The 21376-nt window shown below is 34.4% G+C and overlaps 1 protein-coding gene across 1 annotated transcript in view; it reads right to left on the minus strand.

The window, feature by feature from the left end:
* Positions 1 to 731: 731 nt before the first annotated feature.
* LOC127716255 (alpha-(1,3)-fucosyltransferase C-like) overlaps positions 732 to 21376 on the minus strand; it is a 38807-nt gene continuing 18162 nt past the window's right edge. Inside the window, exon 2 of the mRNA XM_052222404.1 lies at positions 732 to 3166. Coding sequence (XP_052078364.1) covers positions 1912 to 3156 — 1245 coding nt within the window. The 5' untranslated portion in view covers positions 3157 to 3166 and the 3' untranslated portion in view covers positions 732 to 1911. The remainder of the gene's footprint in view (positions 3167 to 21376) is intronic.

Raw genomic sequence — 21376 nt, forward strand, 5'->3', positions numbered from 1 at the left:
CATTACATATTGATCTTGAAGACAATATTGCAAATTTTACATGTTTTTAAACATTTTGCATCGAAAGACGTCTCTTACAAATTAAATAAATTGATAATCGATCGACAAAATATCGTTTTTTCTTATAATCTTGGTAATGGTTAATGATGTTCTTCTGGATAAATACTCTAAATTTGTCCTTTATAATGTCATAAACGATCAATTGTTTTTAGATTGGTTGATTGATTGATTGATTGTTGGTGTTTAACCCCACTTTCAGCACTTTGACTATATCGGAGCGGCCAGTTTTTATTGGTGGAGTAAACCGGAGGAGACAGAGATAACCACAGACCTTCGGCAGGAAAACTGGCAATCCTATTCTTACTATTCAGTTAAAATTAGAGTCGAACGCACCTGCCAATGTAGGGCTCAAACTCACAACCTCAGTGTTAACATGGTAGTGAAACAATGGTGGTCTACTTAGACCAAATAAATTATGCCTAGTAAACATATATTGTCTGATAAGATGGTTATTGCAATGTTTTACCTTTGATTTGATAATGTTATACATGCACGCGTTCAGCTGTTAAATGAACTAATCAATTTATTTGATAAATTAGGAGTTGATATCGTAAGTATATATTATTTTCTATATATTTTTTTATTATAACACATAAATTGAACGAATATTGACATATATATCAAACTAAATATCATTTTTATATACATATGCACATTCATGGCTCTACAATCTGTCAATAGCTGTATCTTGGCATTGCACAAGGTCATGTTTTTTCTAACTGTTTATGACGTCTCCACACTTAATCCATTGGACGTTGGATGTGTACTGATTGATATTTTAGTCTTAGATGCATGATTTTTTTCTATCAGTTGTTTTTGGCTTTGAACTAGCTGTCAGTAACTGCGAGTACTCTCAGATCTGTACTTAGTGTCTTTTTGTTGTTGGGATGAATAAGTACCCTGCCACGTTCACTCTGTGTTTTTGTTATATGTATTTCTGCTTTGTATTCTTCTGATGAGTTAAGCCCTTTTCTTATTGGTATTTGTTCTTATGTTGTACTGTTACACCACTGTCCCAGGTTAGGGGAGGGTTAGCGCCTTCAAACTTGTTTAACCCCGCCACATTCTATATGTGCCTGTCCCTAGTCAGGAGCCTGTAATTCAGTGGTTGTCGTTTGTTGCTGTATTTCATATTTGATTTTCGTTCATTATTTTGTACATAAATAAGGCCGTTAGTTTTCTCGTTTGAATTGTTTTACATTTGTCATTTCGGGACCTTTTATAGCTGGCTATGTGGTATGGGTTTTACTCATTGTTGAAGGCCGTACGGTGACCCAAAGTTGTTAATGTCTGTGTCATTTGGTCTCTTGTGGAGAGTTGTTTCATTGGCAATCATACCACTCTTCTTATTTTTATATATGACATAAATCCAGTTTACATTGACTTATTTTAAATGAATATACATTTCCACATATAATATCAATAAAAGAACAACGTTCCAATGTCCCCGATGATGTACACATTTTATCAGTCTGAAGGCAATAATTCCAACAAAAACGCACGCTTTGTCGTTTAAAGCATACCCATACTCTTTATTCAAAGTTACTGAAAACTCTTCACTGCCGAGCTGTTGAACACATAAGAAGCCATTTTGTTCAGTAGTACTAGAAAACTGTGTGACGGATCATTTGAAAGTTAATTCAACATATTGAAAAATTTAAAGTATCATCAAACAGCATGTAGATATCACACAGATTCCAAAAGTGTTCATGACCGGTCGAACGAACCCACAGACTAGAAAACAAATGGACGGCAGCCCGGTTTTTCTGTATCTCATGCAAAACGTTATGGCGGAGGAACAAAACTATTACAAAGTAAGTAACTATTAGCACAATAATCATTAAAGTATTATTATTCATGTATTATATCAGAAGGCTTGAAACACCTGTCTTCTTTAAGACGATCATAAACATTGATTTTTTTATTTACAAGTTTTTCATTTTTGATTCGTGTACACAAATCACATATTGCTGTCTTGAAATTAAATGCCCAGTTTGTAACACTGTATGAATGTTTCTTCTTAAGATAAGATGTATATTCTTTTTCGGATGAACCAATCTTTGCTAGAAATGCAGCAAGCTGTTTTGGAGACGTAAAATTACTGGTTGTAATAAAGGTTCCATCAGGAAGGACTGATGCAATATTTGGAGCTCCACGAATTACTGGTAACATCATATTATCATCTTCAAATATGTCATATACTTTTTCGGAAACGTAATTATTACACAATGAATTTTCAAAAGACAAATAGAATTTGTAATTTTGGCTAATATATGACTTACATATGTTTAGATCGCTTGATATTTTCACTGGATGTTGTTGCTGACAACTCAAGTTTCCACATCCACCATAAATATCTACCTGAATATATTTTTGTAATTCTTTCACATATTCCTTTCTTTTGGAATTAGTTTCACAGTGACTTACTATCCATGCTATTTCTTTTTTTTTCTCCTTAAATATTTTAGTATAATTCAGTTTATTCCGATTTTCCTTTTTAGTCAAAACTCCGAATGGTACGATAATATCAGATCCAGGTCGATACGACATCACCCAATCAAATTTTGACATCGACTTTGTCCAGGCAATGTTCGTAGGAGAAACCATGTAAGTAGGTGATTCGTTTGTAAAATAAACCCATATTTGGCCAGCTAGTTTTTCAGGTGGAGGTTTTATAAGTGTTCTGAAGAAAATAACTACTTTGCTCATATTGTAAAACTTAGAATCACTAGTAAACAAACATGTTGTACAACCCTTGTCTTTTATGTTAAATGCTGTAAACCAATCTAAAGGGTGTTTTTCGTACATAAATATAGTCGGTATGGTATTGTCGTTGCTTGATATATTAGCTGTGTTATCAAAAACATATTCTCTCCTTGTACAATTGTGTGCTACATACGTTTTTCCAAACGGCGAGGTAATATTTTTCATGCCATTTGAAAGTTTGTTATCAGGATAAGTGTACATCAATCTTTGTAGTATTTCATGGATATACGGGATTTGATCATATTTCCCGATAATGAAATTCATATAATATAATGTAGAAAACATCATAATGGCAACCAAAGCTTGCATAATCCGCCGATTCAGTTTCATGATATTTTGTCTGTAATAGAAATAATTTGAAAACATAAACAAATGTAGTTAGATAGAAGATAAACCTTCTATCCAAGGTTTATGGCTTTAAAGTTAAGACATGAAAGTATACGTGTAGCCTCCACCTGCAAAAATAACAACCTGAAGCAAGCCAAAAAAAACATTGTTTAGTTTCCCCTGATCGTTGTGTTCGACCTCTTTAACATTGGCTTCCGAACTACATTATAGTTTTGATATCAACAAATTTGACATCATAAAACATACCAGTTACATGAAGTATAATGTCTATTGTTTATTTGAACATGTAAAAATCTGAATACATTGTTTTAAGGTTAACAAATATATTATCCTCATAAATTATTTTGAAAGTTACCAGATGCTTTCGACTAATTCAAAGGTTTTCATATCTTGAAGACTGATAAATATGTTGTTAATTATAAACTTATTAATCTATGACTGTTATCAGATAGTTCCCGAAATTTCTCCTAGATTTAATGGAAGTTTGAGATGTACCGAAGAATTTGTGAAGAAGGTTTTACCTTTTATTTTCCTTCATTTTCAATCTAATTAAAATTAGTTCTCCGCACTTGCTCCTAATTTTCGTTCGGTTGTTTATATGTCACGTGCGACATATAAACAACCGAACGAAAATGAGGAGCAAGTGCGGAGAATTAATTAGGTCTTTCCACTTTTCCGTGGAAAGACCTATTGAATTTGTTCTGATTATTATTTTTTTTTTTGTTCTTTCGTCACTATTATTTCTTGCGTATAATTTTTCTTTCGCAAGATGTCGCTTAGATGTTTGGTATATGATATCACACAGTTTATGCGCCTTTGACACTGACCCTGCTTAACCGAATACTTTTCTTTGTAAGAGTTATATCCCCGACTTGTGAGTTGATCTCCTCCGTAACAGTAAATGAAATCTCCACATTTATTTTACCAAATTGATCTCATAGCCTAAGGATGTTTTGTCAAATTTTGACCGAAGCAATACGAAGACTCCATATGAGAGTTATTTCTCCTTCTGTATTTGACATAAGTGTATCACATAAAAAGAAAGTGATAGAGACCTTATGTTTTTTTATTTAAGTCCTTGGTTCACAAAAAGTTTGAGGTCAAGTTCAAAGGTCAAGTTCATGTTCTCATTTTTTACTTTTTCCGGTTTTTATGATCTCCTCTGACACTTTTAAAGATATATATAAAATAACTAGACTAGTGCAAAATTTTTTCTAAATTGTGATGAAGATACGATACATTTTGGTTTGAAACAATCCAATGACATCTTATAGGAGTTATTGCCCCTGAAATGTTTTAATTTAAGGTTAATTGATTATTACTTCAACTTGGTACACTATAAAGCTTTAGGGTCTTTTGCAAAATGTTTGGTTACATATTACATTAAAAATGTCAACCGAAAGTGACCTTTGAGTAAACCGGAAGTAGCCATGTTTGAAATTATTTCATGGAAGAGTACCTAGAAACCATATATCTTTTAATAGACATATATAAATCTATCATTTGAGACCGGAAGTGACCTTCAATAAACCGGAAATACCTAGTTGTCTACCTTATTAAAGGCAACGGTATATAGAAACCATATATTTTTGGAATCAGTGTAAATACAGCTATCATATCACCGGAAGTGAAAAGACCTGATATTGTTCTCAAGAGGATACATAGGCGCGTCGTTTAGGAAATTTTTCAGAGTGGTTTATGTTCGAAAATCTGAAGTTATGGTAAAAAATCTGAAATTGACAAAATGAGATTATTTTAGGGAAAGATGGCACTTTAAGTTAATATATGTCTCATCTACAAGTTCGAATATAGTCGTTGCCCGTCACAATCTCAATAAATTGGTCCAAAAGTAACTTTAATTGTCTGTCTTTTTATGTGTATATATGTCCTTTCGTTCGCCTGTCTGTCTGTCCGTCCGTCTGTCCATCAGCCCGTCCGGTCTTATGAGCGTGTAGAATTCTTGCCATATCTTTTATAAAATTGATATCAAAGGTTAATATTAGCAATGACTCGGACAAGTCCGAAAATCTGTGCCAAACAACTATTTTAGAATGTGTTATGATCCCTGGAAATATAAATTACATAAAAAAAATGCATTGTAACACTCTCGAGCATTCGTTTCTTTTAGAATTGTTATGAAGGTTTATATCAGCAATGTCTGGGACAATTTCGAAAATCAGCGCTGATCAAGTATTTTCACAGGAGTTATGTCCCTTAGAAATGTAAATTCTATAGAAAATTGCATTGTAAGGCTCTCAAGTGTACAAATTTTGTCAGATATTTCTGAAATTTATATCAAAGGTTTACATAAGCAAGTTCTTGGCAGAGTGCTTACCAACTATATTTACGGGAGTTATGCCCCTTTGAAATATAATTTAAATTAAACATTGTATTGTAAGTACTTCCACACGTACATTTCTTGTCGAATTTTTAAAAGGTTTATATCAAAGGCTTATATCAGCAAAATCTTTGAAGAGTGCCGACCAACAATTTTTACATAAGTTATGCCCCTTTGATTTGTACATTCGTATGTGTTTTAAGATGGCTTTATTTCACATTTTTGGGTTCAGTTGACGCATATATATTGGTTGTTTTTGTATTCTTTTTGGGATACCGGAAATACCTACTGTCTTTTCTATTCTTGTCTATGACCGCCTGCGTAATAGGTAAATAATTGAGCAAATGAATATGTATTGTCGTTTTACATTTGCTATCGAGATAGGTGTTAATCGATGTTGATATCCTACATAAGTAGTTATAATTAAATTAGAGTCGCATATGTTAAGGTTTTTGAAATACAAGCTGTGTTCACATTGGAGATTAAGTGACCGTCAATGAATAGACGTTTTTAAGATTAAATAACTGAGCCATTTTAGTGTTATTAAAAAAGAGCAAAGTCTGTTAAAACGACGATTGAAATTCGGCGTCTAGGAAAGATGCGATTAAAAAAGGATTTTCTAAAATTATTCCTTTTTTAAAATTAAAATAGCAAAATTGGAATTACTATTAGAAGTCCTTCACTTTAATTGGTAGACTATTGGAACAAAATATCCTTTATAGTTATCAAAATACAAATTAAAATAAATAGAAAATAAATTTAAGAAAAACAAACTGAACCTTAAAATCGTTGAAATGTGTAAAATGCAGATATAAGATGCTACGACCAAACATTTTATTTTTTAAGTTATAAAAATATTTTTAGCGATATGATGACGATTCTGGAAGAATAATTTAAATGTTTGGGCGTGATATGTCTGTGATGTCGGATATTATGCATATGCAATAGCAGTGATGAAAAACTAATACAGGGTCAGAGATAAAATAACGAATGTCTTTTAGAGACTGAGTGATGATAGATAAAGTCACAGATAAGATAAAGAATTTCTAATTGTACTGTATTAGGCTCTACATTTTTATCAAAATATAAAGAAGGAAAACAAAAGCAATGATAAAAGACAAACTCAATGACATCAGACAGTTAATTCCCTCGTATGAATGGTTTTACATTTGTCATTTCGATGCCTTTTATAGCTTACTATGCGGAATAGGTTTTGCTCATTTTTGAAGGCCATATGATGACATATAGTTGTAAACTTCAACGTCATTTGGTCTCTGGTGGAAAATTGTCTCATTGGCAATCATACCACATCTTCTTTTTTTTATTATAAAGAAACCATATTAAATTTTATTTTAAAATGCAAGTTAACCCTAGAAATTACGATGAAATTTAAATGCACCTTGTATGTGTGTGTTAAATGCAATAAATATATGTCATATCGAAACAGTTAATAAAGAATATGTGTTTGAGTACTTAAAGTAATACTATAGATATGAAACGATTTATAGACACACTAAGTGATATTCTTTGTGGTATGTGACACCCTCCTCCCTACACACACAAAATCAGATTAAAAATTGAGTAACAGGTGTACAACTTCATGTTGCACCTAAAGAATGGTCAGTGGAAGTTTCTGGGAAGTCCGTCAATTTGCTTTCAAGGGGTTGAGGCAATTTGTATTCATAAGCGAATTTAGAGGGTCTAGTTGACAGAGGCCTGGAGCGTTTTTGGCGACAAATCAGGATATCTTTACAAATTAGGCGATACAAAAACGGTTGTATTCATAAGCAAAAAAAAAAAAAAAAAAAAAAAAAAAAAAAAATTCAGCACAACTTAGAAACAAATAATTTTTCTTATAATCAATATCCGTATTCAACAGACATGCGATTGCAAAACCAGGATTTTTAAATTGCGTACTGTTTCCTGCTTCCCTCTGTCTGTCACATAATCTTATAAATACAGCAATTCAACAATGGCTAATTTACAAAAGGACAAGTTATGAAATGAAAAAGTGAGATTTGTTTGAACAAACTGATTTAAGTATAAAATTGAGGTTTCAAACTGTTTCTACTCTGAAAGCCTGATTGAAGTTTGTTGCCTTTTGTACAAATAGATTGCGATAAACCATATCATGATTATTATAGCCAATGACCAAATCATTTAAACCAGTGTAATTGGTTTTCCAAAACGGTTTTAGTTCGGGATTAACAAATAGGAATATAGCTCAGGTTTTTGAACTATTTTCAAACTGGCTACAAAAAAAATAATCCTTAAACTTTTTCGAAACAAAGACTGTTTTCACATTTAATGTCAACTTTAGCCAGGAATTACCTCTAACTGCCAAAACAACACCTCAGAATGGAACATACAGTGGTTGCCTCCTATTTATCCTGTATTATTATCTATCAAAAGAGAGGGTTGAGAGAGAGAGAGAAATGATTTCTTTAACAAAAAAATATGTCCAACATTGAACAGCAGTTTCACTCAGAATCCATGTTAGTTTTTATACATCTTTTATAAAAAAAAATTGCATCTTTATATATAACAATTATCTGATCCTATATACCAAACAGGCATTTAGGTTCACGATTGCATTTTTTTTTAAGAAAGCAACGTGTTGAATATTCAATAAGAGCATTCCAAGGATATATTCAACGTGTATAACTTGTAATAATGTTAATACCTCTGAAATTTATTTTAAATGGTCAAGTCAAGCAAAGAAAATATAAGTTTTTCACCAAAACATTATAAACACTAGTAAAAGGTTCAATTTGTGAATATTCGAAAAATGTGTAAGAATGTTTCGTATATCATTTGCATTATTAAAGGATGTTTGAAATTTACTAGTAGTTGATTCTTGCTGTTATAAAACTTAAATATATGAATGCCCATACATTGTATATGATTTTAACAATAATAAGACACTTTACAGATGATTTACCATTGGTAAAATTTAAGCTGGAGAAGTTAACTTGCTACAGATAAATAGAAGAAAATGCTTACCAGCTAGGCCAGTAATTTCGAAAATCACACAAAGCAATGATACTATTTAAAGTGTAAGAAGCAGAACTTTTTCAGAAAGAAATTACACAACTTTATCAAAATTGCAATGAAAGTGTTATAAAAATAATGACCATAATTCATCAGAGTATTTTTGTTCATTTACAAAGTCATTTACAAGTGTCCAAAGTTTTCTATAACTTTTATCTTTTTATTCTAAAGCCCTAAAAGAGGGTAGGAATGCCCTTTACCGTCAGGCATCAAAATGTCATTTTCAGCTATCGTTAGCGTCAAATTGATTAAAATTTTATCTTAATTCGTCAAAATATCCTTATTGCATGTGATTCGTCGGGAAGTGTAAAAGACAATACAATGACGCGAGATACAACAATACAAGATACAAAATACGAGATACATGAAACACAATATTTGTGAAATATACTAAAATTAATATTATTTTGATATATTTGATATAATAAAACACCTAAGCAACCACGCATCCCATATAACCTGATAGGACCTGACACTATTTTAGTATTTTGGCATTTTAAGCTTGGGATGGTCATCTTAAGATGCATTACTTTAATATGATAAAATATAAAAAAAAAATTTCATGTATACATTGATATATTTATATTTTGATTCGTTATCAATAGATATTATGACAGATCTTTCATCATCAGGGGTCCAACTGTCAATTTTATGTTATAGTCTTTACATAATGTAACTTTGATCTAGTATAAACATGTCTCCTACACGTTTATGTTTGCTTTACGCAACTTTTGGTCTCACATTGAACACTCGTACACATTCTTCGTCAAACTGCAATAAATGCCTGTGTTTTATGATACGTTTTATTTCTATTTTACGTTATGGGTTATACTTAGTTATTAAAACTAAAGGAATATTTTTTTTTCCTGTGGTAAAGTGGTATTTTAGGATATTTGTATTTTATATTTAAGTTTGATTATTTCTATATTTTTAATATAACTTTTCTTATTTCAGAAGATATTATAATTAATACTGTAATATTATATTATTGCATGGTTAAATTATACGGAGTGTAAATTTCAGATTCGCTCAGGTGTGACTTTTATCAGGTGTTTCAATTGGGTTTTATTTGTATTGATTAGTTGTCAATTCTTTGGCGGGAAGTTTTACATTTCTATATGGTCACTTTGTGTGATGGACACCATTTTCTGTGTTCAGTAAATTCCGATTATATTCTGTTTGGAGTTTGGTTTTCATATTTCTTAGGTATCTACCATATTGATGATGCACCATATTGGCATCAACCTGATGTTATTTGAATATTGTATTTCGAGCCTTCACAAATACCTGTGAGGTAGGTTATGTTGTGTTGAATCTATGTGCGTTATGCTTATTGTATTGTCTGCTTTAGAAAGTGCTTTATGCTTTGTTTGCACGTATGTTCTTGCTTTGCATGTATATGTTATTTTTAAATATGCTTATTTAAATTTGGTATTTAACAGTTCATTGCATTACTGTTGTAATGTGTTACTAATGCACCGACATATGCATTATGATTAGATTTGGTATTTAGATGTGTTTATGAGACAATAGAATTGGAGATCACTATTTCCGACTTAATGAAATTATATAGTACTAGTATTCTTTTATTATTGAAATGCTTGGAAAAGTAAACAGTTTCCTTGCTCATAATTGTTAACATAATGTTTTAAAGCTTTTATATAGTTACTTAATTATATTACATCCATTAATATAATGTATTGTTATTACAGGGTATTTATTTTGGATTATAGTATAAACTACGAAATAAAGAATCCGTAACCCTTAGATTGTTTCTTGTGTGTTTACTGCCCCGAAACAAGACTACATGTTTGGCGCCCAACGTAGTATTTCGTCACTAATCAAATCAGCTGATGTCACTTGTGTTTTACCTGTGTGCGCGTCATCGATAATTCTACGTCACAGACCTACTTACGTATATTGACCAGTAACATTTAGTTAGCTTCCGGTGTCAACAATCAGCACGTTCAGAAATTGGATCCATGTGGATATCAACTTGGATTGTGAATTCATTAATGGGTCAGTACTGTGAAATGTTTATATATGTTGTGTTGTTTGTCATATATATTGTATGAACCGGTCGTAATTGATTGTTCATTTGAAAATTGCCATTAGAAACTTTAATTGAGTTTAAAAAAAAAAAACTTTGTCAAAACTTTCATACATGTTTTAGTTAACATTGAAAAAAAAACGCACTTGATATTGTATATTGAATAGATAGACAATTGCTATTTGGTATTGAGCATATAAATTTACATGTAAATTAAGTGTGATAGACGTTATTCATACATAGTTTTGTAATTAGACTTGAACATTTTTTGTGTTCGTTTTGACCCTATACACCTGTATCCCCACCCCCCGGGAAAGGTCATAGAGGTCAACCGGAAGTACTAGATATTGACATCTTTGTTTACATTAGTAACTACATATCAGTAGTTAGTAGTAAGATACACTGATTTAAAATTTACTTTTGATTTTTGTGCATACACACATACACTTAGTTGTACATTGAAAATATTTTACAAATTTATTTGTCCTACTTGGATTTAGTAAAATTACCAGTGAGATATCAACATACACTGATTGATTGATAGTTACATAGTTGTACACATAGTCCATTCCACCTTGACTTAGTATTTCACATTGTACTTTATACTGTTTATTTTGTACATTGTCATGTGTATGTTTATTGTTTGTGTATTGTAATTGACATTGTTCATTGTTATTTACATTGTCATATGTACATGTATGTTTGCTGTGTATGTGTATTGTGAAATTGATTTGTTTGTGTACAATTGTCATTGATATTTGTTACATTTAACATTTGATAAAGTAGTTAAACTTGTCTAGAGACTAAATTTTGAATTAAAAGTTTAAACTTTAAAAGTTTGATTGAGATCAGTGAGCTTGAGTAGTACACTTCAATTAACACGTGATTATTTAACTTTCATACTTACCATCCTTACTTATCCACCATAGTACACCATACCTAGGAAAAGGCACTTATACTATATTTAACTTTGCTATTACTATTTCTTGGACTTAGTGTTTAGTGGAGAGATATTTAGGTTGGTTTAGCATGTTTAGATTAGCTTGGTATAGTTTGTTGTTAGTTTAGTTGTATTTTGACTTGAGTAGATTGGAACAGTGATACAGTAGATTTATCTTGTGATTATCTTGTCCTTGTTGTATATATATAGTTGTCTGTTTATTATTTTGTATATATTTAACTTGCATATTTATTTACATATTATTTTTTTTTCTTACTTTGATTTGATATTATACTTGTCTGACATGGGTTTGTAGACGTACAAGCTTTGCAACCCATATACAAGTTAAGGTTTTGCATATAGTTGGTAAGTCATTGTGTTTACATACATATATTTCTTCTATTGATTTGTGTTATTCTCTTTAGTATTGTTTATATATATAGTGATTATCATGAATTGCTTTTCATATTAATATATTGATTTTCTTTGTAGTTATTAATATCTTTATTTTATTTTTTATTTTCAGCTATTCATACTTTGATTTTTTTTTATTAGGAATTTCTGATTGTCATTGGTACATTGAGTGATTGATTTGTATTTCAGATAGTGTACATTAGTAAGCAGATCTGATTTTTGATTGGTATATTACCTGATTAATATTTTTTTTCCAGTAGATTATATTTTCTTTGGTGATATTTAAGATTATTTAGTTAATATTTTGCGTTCATATCTGATATACTATTTTTGTTTAGAGCCTTTACTGTGTGATTTTGATTGACTTATACTTTATTCAGTTTCAGACATATATTTATTTACTTGTATTTTCTTTTGTATTTATTGTTTATTGCTATTTACATTTGACATCTTTGGATTAATTTATACATTTTCTTTTCAGATAATTTGAAAATTGATTTTTATATTCTTTACTTAAGCACTTATTAGTGAATTTACTTAAGCACATCAGTGAAACTTATTTAGTCACTTCTTAGTGAAAATTATCTTAGTTTATTCTTCATTATTTACATTTTGGTTATTGCTTACTTTACTTATCATTTTCTTTTCAGAATATTTAGTTTATTATTATCACCTTTGAGTGAAAACTTTATTTCATTTTCTCACTATTGAGTAAATTTTTGTTTTCCTATATCACTTTTGAGTGAAATTTTGTTTTCTTTATTCATTTTTTTTTTAGTGAATTTTTATTTATAAATCACTTATAAGTGAAACACATATCAACATGGCGGAACCAGAAGCAATTGCACCTGAAGATATTGCTCTGTTGAAATTATTGAAGAAAGAGGTGGGAAAACACCCAGAAGATATCAAAGAATGGATGATGAAATGTTTGGCTGCAAAAGGTGAGGAGACTAAAGCTAAAGTGAAAGATGAACCATCCAAACATACCAAGTACAGAGATCCACCCAGGATATCCAACTTCTCTGGAAACAACACCAAAGGTGAAACCAGCTATGAACTTTGGAGATATGAAGTTACTGGATTGATGGCTGATAAATTGTACGACCAAGAGAACATCAATTATGCTGTTAGACGATCACTGAAAGGAGATGCAGGAATGGTTGCCATGCACCTTGGAGCAAAAGCCAGCATACCAGATATCTTGCACAAGCTTGACAGTATATATGGAGCTGTGGAGAAAAAGGAAGATTTACTTGCTCAATTTTACCGAGCCAGACAAGATGATACTGAGACAGTTACTAAATGGAGTTGTAGATTGGAAAACATCATTGGTCGAGCAGTAGATAGAGGATTAGTACAACAAAAAGAAAGAAATGGCATGCTACATTCGATGCTATGGACTGGTTTGAAGACAGAATTAAAGAATATATCAAGCCACAAGTTTGACACGATAAAGGATTTTGATGAGCTCAGAGTTGTACTTAGACAGATAGAAACAGATCATGAGGAGAGGAAGTTATCAGCTCATAAGCCACAACCAGCCAAAGCAACTGCAATTTCTGATACCACAATGCAGGAATCACAGATGAATGAATTTAGAGGATTGATTAATCAACTTACTACCAGGATGGATAGGTGGGAAACAGATTTTAGAGGAAGAGGATCAGGTAGAGGTCGAGGTTATAGGAACAATAGAGGATATTTCAACAGAAACCAAGGACAGTACAACAGAGGAGGAGGACAAGGACAGCAACAGGGATATCATGAGTCATCTACTCCACAAGCTACTTCTGATTATCAACACAACGAAGAAAAGAAATGCTTTAGATGTGGATTACCAGAACACTATAAGATTGGTTGTACAGCAATACTAGATGGAAAGAAGAATTTAAACTACAAGAAGTCTATGGGTCAGGACCACCATTAGGCTTATGTGAGTCAACTACGACAGGTCCCACAACACAAGTACCACCAGGATTATTTGGAAGCCCTACAGAAACTGAGGTTATATTACATGGTAAAACAGTTAAGAGTCTTCTTGACACTGGATCAACAGTTTCAACAGTCAGCCACACATATTACAACAACAACTTTATTGATTTGCCTCTTCAACAGCTTAACACTTTATTAGACATAGAGTGTGCAGATGGACAGCAACTGCCATATGAAGGATATATAGAAACAGAACTTCAGCTACCACTTCAGACTGAAAAATACCCATGCATTATATTGGTTGTTCCAGATAGTAACTACAACATCCACGTACCACTACTTATTGGCACCAACATCCTTCAACACATCATGAACTTATTACAACACCAACATGGCAACAGGTATTTGCAGACATCTAAACTCAGCACTTCATGGTACCTTACCTTTAGAACTATCACACTAAGAGAAAAGGAACTTCAACGTCACAACAACACATTGGCTGTTATCAAGAATGCTATTGGCAAACCAGTTACCATCAAGCCAAATTCAACGGTTCAGATACCAAGTTACATCGACAAAGAACTACCATATTGTACAACACCAGCTATGCTTCTTCCATCAACTTTACAACCCAACTGTAACGATCTTGAAGTAGAACCATCACTAATAGAATTCAAGTACAGAAGTAATAGACAGATAGACGTACAACTTGCCAATGTTACATCACGCACAATTACCATTCAACCAAGAGCAGTACTATGCGAAATACAACCAGTCTGTATTGAACATCAAACAGAAGACACTGAAGCAAAGATACCCATTATTGATCAAGTGGAAATCAACACCATTGACTTAACAGAAGAGCAGTTGAAGATGGGGAAAGATTTTATAAAGTCATATGAAGACATCTTTGCTAAGAATGGTCAAGACATTGGCAACACTACAGTGAAACACCGAATAGACTTGTTAGAGGAACACCCGTTTAAACAACGATACAGGCGTATACCACCAGCCATGTATGATGAAGTGAAGGCACATCTCAAACAGTTATTAGGTAACGGAACTATCAGACCATCACATAGCCCTTATGCTTCGAATGTAGTTCTGGTAAGAAAGAAGAATGGCAAGCTGCGCCTATGTACAGATTATCGTCAACTTAACAGAATCACGAAAAAAAGACAGCTATGCTTTGCCTAGGATAGAAGATCTCTTTGATGCTCTTGCAGGCAGCTCATACTTTACATGCGTTGATATGAAGAGCGGGTATCACCAAGTCGAGATCCTAGAGCAGCATAAAGAAAGAACCGCCTTCACAGTGGGTCCACTCGGGTTCTACGAGTACAACAGAATGCCGTTTGGTTTGACCAATTCGCCAGCAACCTACCAAAGAATGATGGAGGAATGTTTATCAGATTTGCACCTTAAGATCTGCTGCATCTTTATAGACGACGTCATCATCTTTGGCAGAACATATGAAGAACATTTGGACAATCTCCGCCTAGTATTTGACAGGATCCGAAAACACAACATGAAGCTTGCACCAGACAAGTGCTCATTCTTCAAGACCAAAGTGAAGTACGTCGGCCATGTTGTTTCAGCGGAAGGTGTGGAGGTTGACCAGACAAGACAGATTAGGTTGTGAATTGGCCAAAGCCCACCAGTCCTGAAGATGTAAGACGATTTCTTGGATTCGTCGGATATTATCGTCGCTTCATTCGACACTTCAGCAAGATCAGTAAGCCACTTACAGAATTGATGCCGAATCCAATGAAGAAGAAAGTAAAGAAACACGAACAGAAACCATGGCACTGAAGCTTATCTAAATCTGAGAAGAGATATCCACCACACAAGTTGGAATTCCTCGCTTTAAAGTGGGCTGTTTGTGAGAAATTCAGGGATTACCTCTTAGGCAGCAACTTTACAGCCATGACAGACAACAACCCTATGACATATGTTTTGACCACAGCTAAACTCGATGCCACCGGTCACAGATGGTTGAACAGCCTTGCAGACTTCAACTTCAACATCTTGTACCGACCTGGAAAGAAAAATGGAGACGCAGATGGACTCAGCCGAATTCCAGATGTACAAAGTACAGATTTTGATAGTGAAGAAATCATATCGATAGAGTCCGTACAGGCTATCTGCAACTCACAGCTTCCGAACACATTCATCGAGAGTTTAGCTGTTACCCAGATGTTGTGCAATCTGATGATGATGAAGAAAAATACAAAGATGAAGATATCATCGATTGGAAACAAGCACAAGCCATGGATTCACAGATAGCGCCGTTTGTGAGATATGTTAGAGAAGGAAGGAAACCTACAACAGCAGATATCGGATCATCACTACTCTTGCGACAGTTTCAATACCTTATTCTCAAAGATGGCGTATTATACAGAGACGTGATGATTAATGATGACAGGAAATCACAGCTGGTATTACCATCTGCACATATAAAGATCGTCCTTGAGGCACTGCATGATGATATGGGCCATCCAGGCAAGGATAGAACACTATCACTACTGCGTGACAGATTCTACTGGCCAGGAATGGACAAGGCAGTTGATGATTGGATAGGGCAGTGCAGTAGATGTTTGAAAAGGAAAACACCAGCTAACAGTCAAGTTGCACCCTTGGTCAGCATTACTACCAAATTTCCACTAGAGCTAGTTTGCATTGATTTCCTAAAACTTGAGCGTTCTAAAGGAGGATACGAAGATGTACTTATCATCATGGACCACTTTACTTGATACGCCCAGGCTATACCAACGCGTTATCAAACAGCTAGAACTACTGCCCAAGCACTCTTTGACAACTACATCGTTCACTATGGAATTCCGCTACGTATCCACTCTGACAGAGGAGCGAATTTTGAAAGCAAAGTGATCAAAGAGTTATGTACCTTGACTGGGATGAAGAAATCCAGAACAACGCCGTACCATCCTACGGGAAATGGTATGCCAGAGAGGTTTAATCGCACCTTGATGGGGATGCTTGGTACATTAGACCGACAGCAGAAGTCTAACTAGAAAGCTTACGTTGCACCCATGGTTCACGCCTACAACTGCACTCGTCACGAGTCAACAGGAGTTGCACCGTATTTCCTCATGTTTGGACGACAGCCACGTCTACCGATTGATTTAGCTTTTGGACTTCACAAAGACACCAAGATGCCAGCTACAAAGTACATCCAAGGTCTTCGTGATAGACTTGCCTGTGCCTACCAACTGGGAAAAGAAGCATCCAAGAAAGCACAAGCAACTCAGAAGGAAGCATACGATCTTCGAGTCAGAGAAGCTTCTATACAGAAGGGTGACCGTGTGTTGGTGAAGATCGTATATTTCGTTGGCAGACACAAGTTGGCTGATAAATGGGTAGATATACCATACGTTGTATTGGATCAGCCAAATCAAGACATCCCTGTATTTACCGTCATCCGGGAAGATGGAGAGGGAAAAATAAAGAAACTCCATAGAAATCTACTTCTTCCAGTTGGCTACATCAGAGACCAGGAACCAGTAGAGTTACAAACTACAAAACAGAGACCAACTCCACGCCCACGTGCTAGTAAGCAACAGAAAATACCAGTGGTTCAGGCAACCAAGGAGGATTCAGCTGATGACACAGCATCAACTATTTCAGAGGACTCCGAGGTTGGATTTGTGTTGACAGTGGACAGCGAATCATCTCTTGCTGAAGACTCCAATGCCAAAATAGATATAATTGATGAGGTTACCAGTCTTTCTGGGGACGTCCAGATTGAAGAGACTGAACCTACTGGAAGCGCTTCCGAGGATGCTGAAAGTATTTCATCAGAAGATTCTACGATTGATGATGATGTACCTCAGGATACTGACGAATTACCACCGGTAGAACTCAGACGTTCGGGAAGGGAACGCATTCATGTCCAGTGTACAAAGTAGTACCGATATTGTTGACATCGCAAAGTAGACAATGACGACACAATATTGTACAACGTTGTCGATATCGTTTCATACTCTTGTCTACATCGTTGACATTGACGATATCACGAAGTAGACAATATCGACACGATATTGTACAGCATTGTCAATATCGTTTCATACTCTTGTCTACATCGTTGAAATTGACGATATCGCGAAGTAGACAATATCGACACGATGTTGTACAACGTTGTCTATATCGTTTCATTCTCCTGTCTACATCGTTGACATTGACGATATCGCGAGGTAGACAATGTTGACACGATATTGTACAACGTTGTCGATATCGTTTCATACTTTTGTCTACATCGTTGACATTGACGAAATCGCGAAGTAGACAATGTAAACACGATAGTGTACAACCTTGTCGATATCCTTTCATACTCTTGTCTCCATCGTTGACATTGCCGATATCGCTAACACATTACTCATGTTTACATTGTTAATTTTGAATACAACGAGGTCGACAAGGTGTTGTACTACTTTGTGGATATCCTTTCAGCATTTTGTTTCTGCATTGCTGGCATTGCCGACATCGCGAAAAAGACAATGTCAAAACACCGTTTTACAACGTAATCTACAATGTCAACATGGCAAAGATGATGATGAGGAAGAAGAGGAGGAAGAACAGGAGGATAGATATTTGCAAACATTAAAAAAATTTCCAAATAAGTTCGACTATTAAGAACATCGACACAGGCGTAATATATATATATTATTTGAAATTGAAATTGATAAACTTCTTGTCTCTACATGGTTGGCATTGCCGACATCGTATACGATGTCGTCACGATGTTGTCAACATCACGATGTGGGCGATGTCAACGATGTAGACAGGAAAGGGGGACGATGTAGACGATGTCGTCACGATGTTGTCAACATCCCGATGTCGGCGATGTCAGCCATGTAGACAGGAAAGGGGGACGATGTAGACGATGTCGTCACGATGTAGACGATGTCGTCACGATGTTGTCAACATCACGATGTCGGCGATGTCAACGATGTAGACAGGAAAGGGGGACGATGTAGACGATGTCGTCACGATGTTGTCAACATCACGATGTCGGCGATGTCAACGATGTAGACAGGAAAGGGGAACGATGTAGACGATGTCTTCACGATGTTGTCAACATCACGATGTCGGCGATGTCAACGATGTAGATAGGAAAGAGAGACGATGTAGACGATGGCGTGACGATGTTGTCAACATCACGATATCGGCGACGTCAACGATGTAGACAGCAAGAAAAACGATGTAGACAATGTCGTCACAATGTTGTCAACATAACGATGTCGGCGATGTCAACGATGTAGACAGGAAAGGGGGACGATGTAGATGATGTTGTCACGATTTTGTCAACATCACGATGTCGGCGATGTCAACGATGTAGACAGGAAAAGGGGACGATGTGGACGATGTCGTCATGATGTTGTCAACATCACGATGTCGGCGATGTCAACGATGTAGACAGGAAAAGGGGACAATGTAGACGACGTCGTCACGATGTCGGCGATGTCAACGATGTAGACAGAAAAGGAGACTATGTAGACAATGTTGCGAGCAGGTTTAAAATCATGAACGAAGTTGACAATATCGGCGATATCGTCACTAAATTGTGCACTGGACATACCTCAGGGAACGAAGACCACCTGCTTGGTTTCGATCTGGACAGTTCGAGACAAGTATGGCTGCTGCTGGACGAACTAGTATTCCAGAGTGGCGACAGAAAGCTTATTACATCTCGTCTTTGGCCCAGACGCCATTATTTAAAGCAACTGGATTAGAGAGAGATGCAGCAAGGACCATATTAGACATTGTCAACCACCACTAGCTGGAAATGACGGGACGTCATTTTACAGCTGGGGGAGTGTGTGGTAAAGTGGTATTTTAGGATATTTGTATTTTATATTTAAGTTTGATTATTTCTATATTTTTAATATAACTTTTCTTATTTCAGAAGATATTATAATTAATACTGTAATATTATATTATTGCATGGTTAAATTATACGGAGTGTAAATTTCAGATTCGCTCAGGTGTGACTTTTATCAGGTGTTTCAATTGGGTTTTATTTGTATTGATTAGTTGTCAATTCTTTGGCGGGAAGTTTTACATTTCTATATGGTCACTTTGTGTGATGGACACCATTTTCTGTGTTCAGTAAATTCCGATTATATTCTGTTTGGAGTTTGGTTTTCATATTTCTTAGGTATCTACCATATTGATGATGCACCATATTGGCATCAACCTGATGTGATTTTATATTGTATTTCAAGCCTTCACAAATACCTGTGAGGTAGGTTATGTTATGTTGAATCTATGTGCGTTATGCTTATTGTATTGTCTGCTTTAGAAAGTGCTTTATGCTTTGTTTGCACGTATGTTCTTGCTTTGCATGTATATGTTATTTTTAGATATGCTTATTTAAATTTGGTATTTAACAGTTCATTGCATTACTGTTATAATGTGTTACTAATGCACCGACATATGCATTATGATTAGATTTGGTATTTAGATGTGTTTATGAGACAATAGAATTGGAGATCACTATTTCCGACTTAATGAAATTATATAGTATTCTTTTATTATTGAAATGCTTGGAAAAGTAAACAGTTTCCTTGTTCATAATTGTTAACATAATGTTTTAAAGCTTTTATATAGTTACTTAATTATATTACATCCATTAATATAATGTATTGGTATTACAGGGTATTTATTTTGGATTATAGTATAAACTACGAAATAAAGAATCCGTAACCCTTAGATTGTTTCTTGTGTGTTAACTGCCCCGAAACAAGACTACATTCCTTCAAAGGACAATTGATAAAGCATCAGTAATGCTATCATCTATTTCGAAGTTTTCATGACCTAATAATTTTACTTTGTAATTAAACTGTGTATTAAGTTTTCATGGTCACTTGTGTTTCTTATCTGCCGTATTGCTTCCCATTTGATAAATCCTCGGAATGCATGCTGTGAGTCACAGCTATTCCGATGCATATTGTTTCTTTAAAATGCATTTCAAGGTCAAGAATCTCATGTATTGTAATCACCTTTAATTACATCAACATCTAAGACCGACACATCTTATCGTTTGAGATTTCATAGGGGAACTAAGTGGTTATAATTATTTGCCAGACGAAAAAAACTTTAATTTCATCTGATGTTCCGTTACACGTTATGACTCCATCGTCCCTATATCTTGTTTAAAGAAAAGAGTCCTTAACCAATCCAAATATCTCAATACAACCCCTAAGACAAATCCTCTCTTTTTGTACCAGTATATATAGCCAGCGAATTATAATAAGATATCATTATCTTTTTTTTCTTATAAATACAGTATATATTTCAACTTCCCACCTTTTCGTAGGATGCCCATTGTCCAAAAAGTCCTCTTGTTAACGAGTTTATGTTAACGGATAACACACGGCTGATTTTTTTTGCACATTGTAGGAAAATCATTATATTTTACGATCATGATTGTCGTCGTAAGTTCCTGTGGTCACGA

This window comes from Mytilus californianus, unplaced genomic scaffold, assembly GCF_021869535.1.
Source record: "Mytilus californianus isolate M0D057914Y unplaced genomic scaffold, xbMytCali1.0.p SCAF_9, whole genome shotgun sequence".
Taxonomy (NCBI): Eukaryota; Metazoa; Mollusca; class Bivalvia; order Mytilida; family Mytilidae; genus Mytilus; species Mytilus californianus.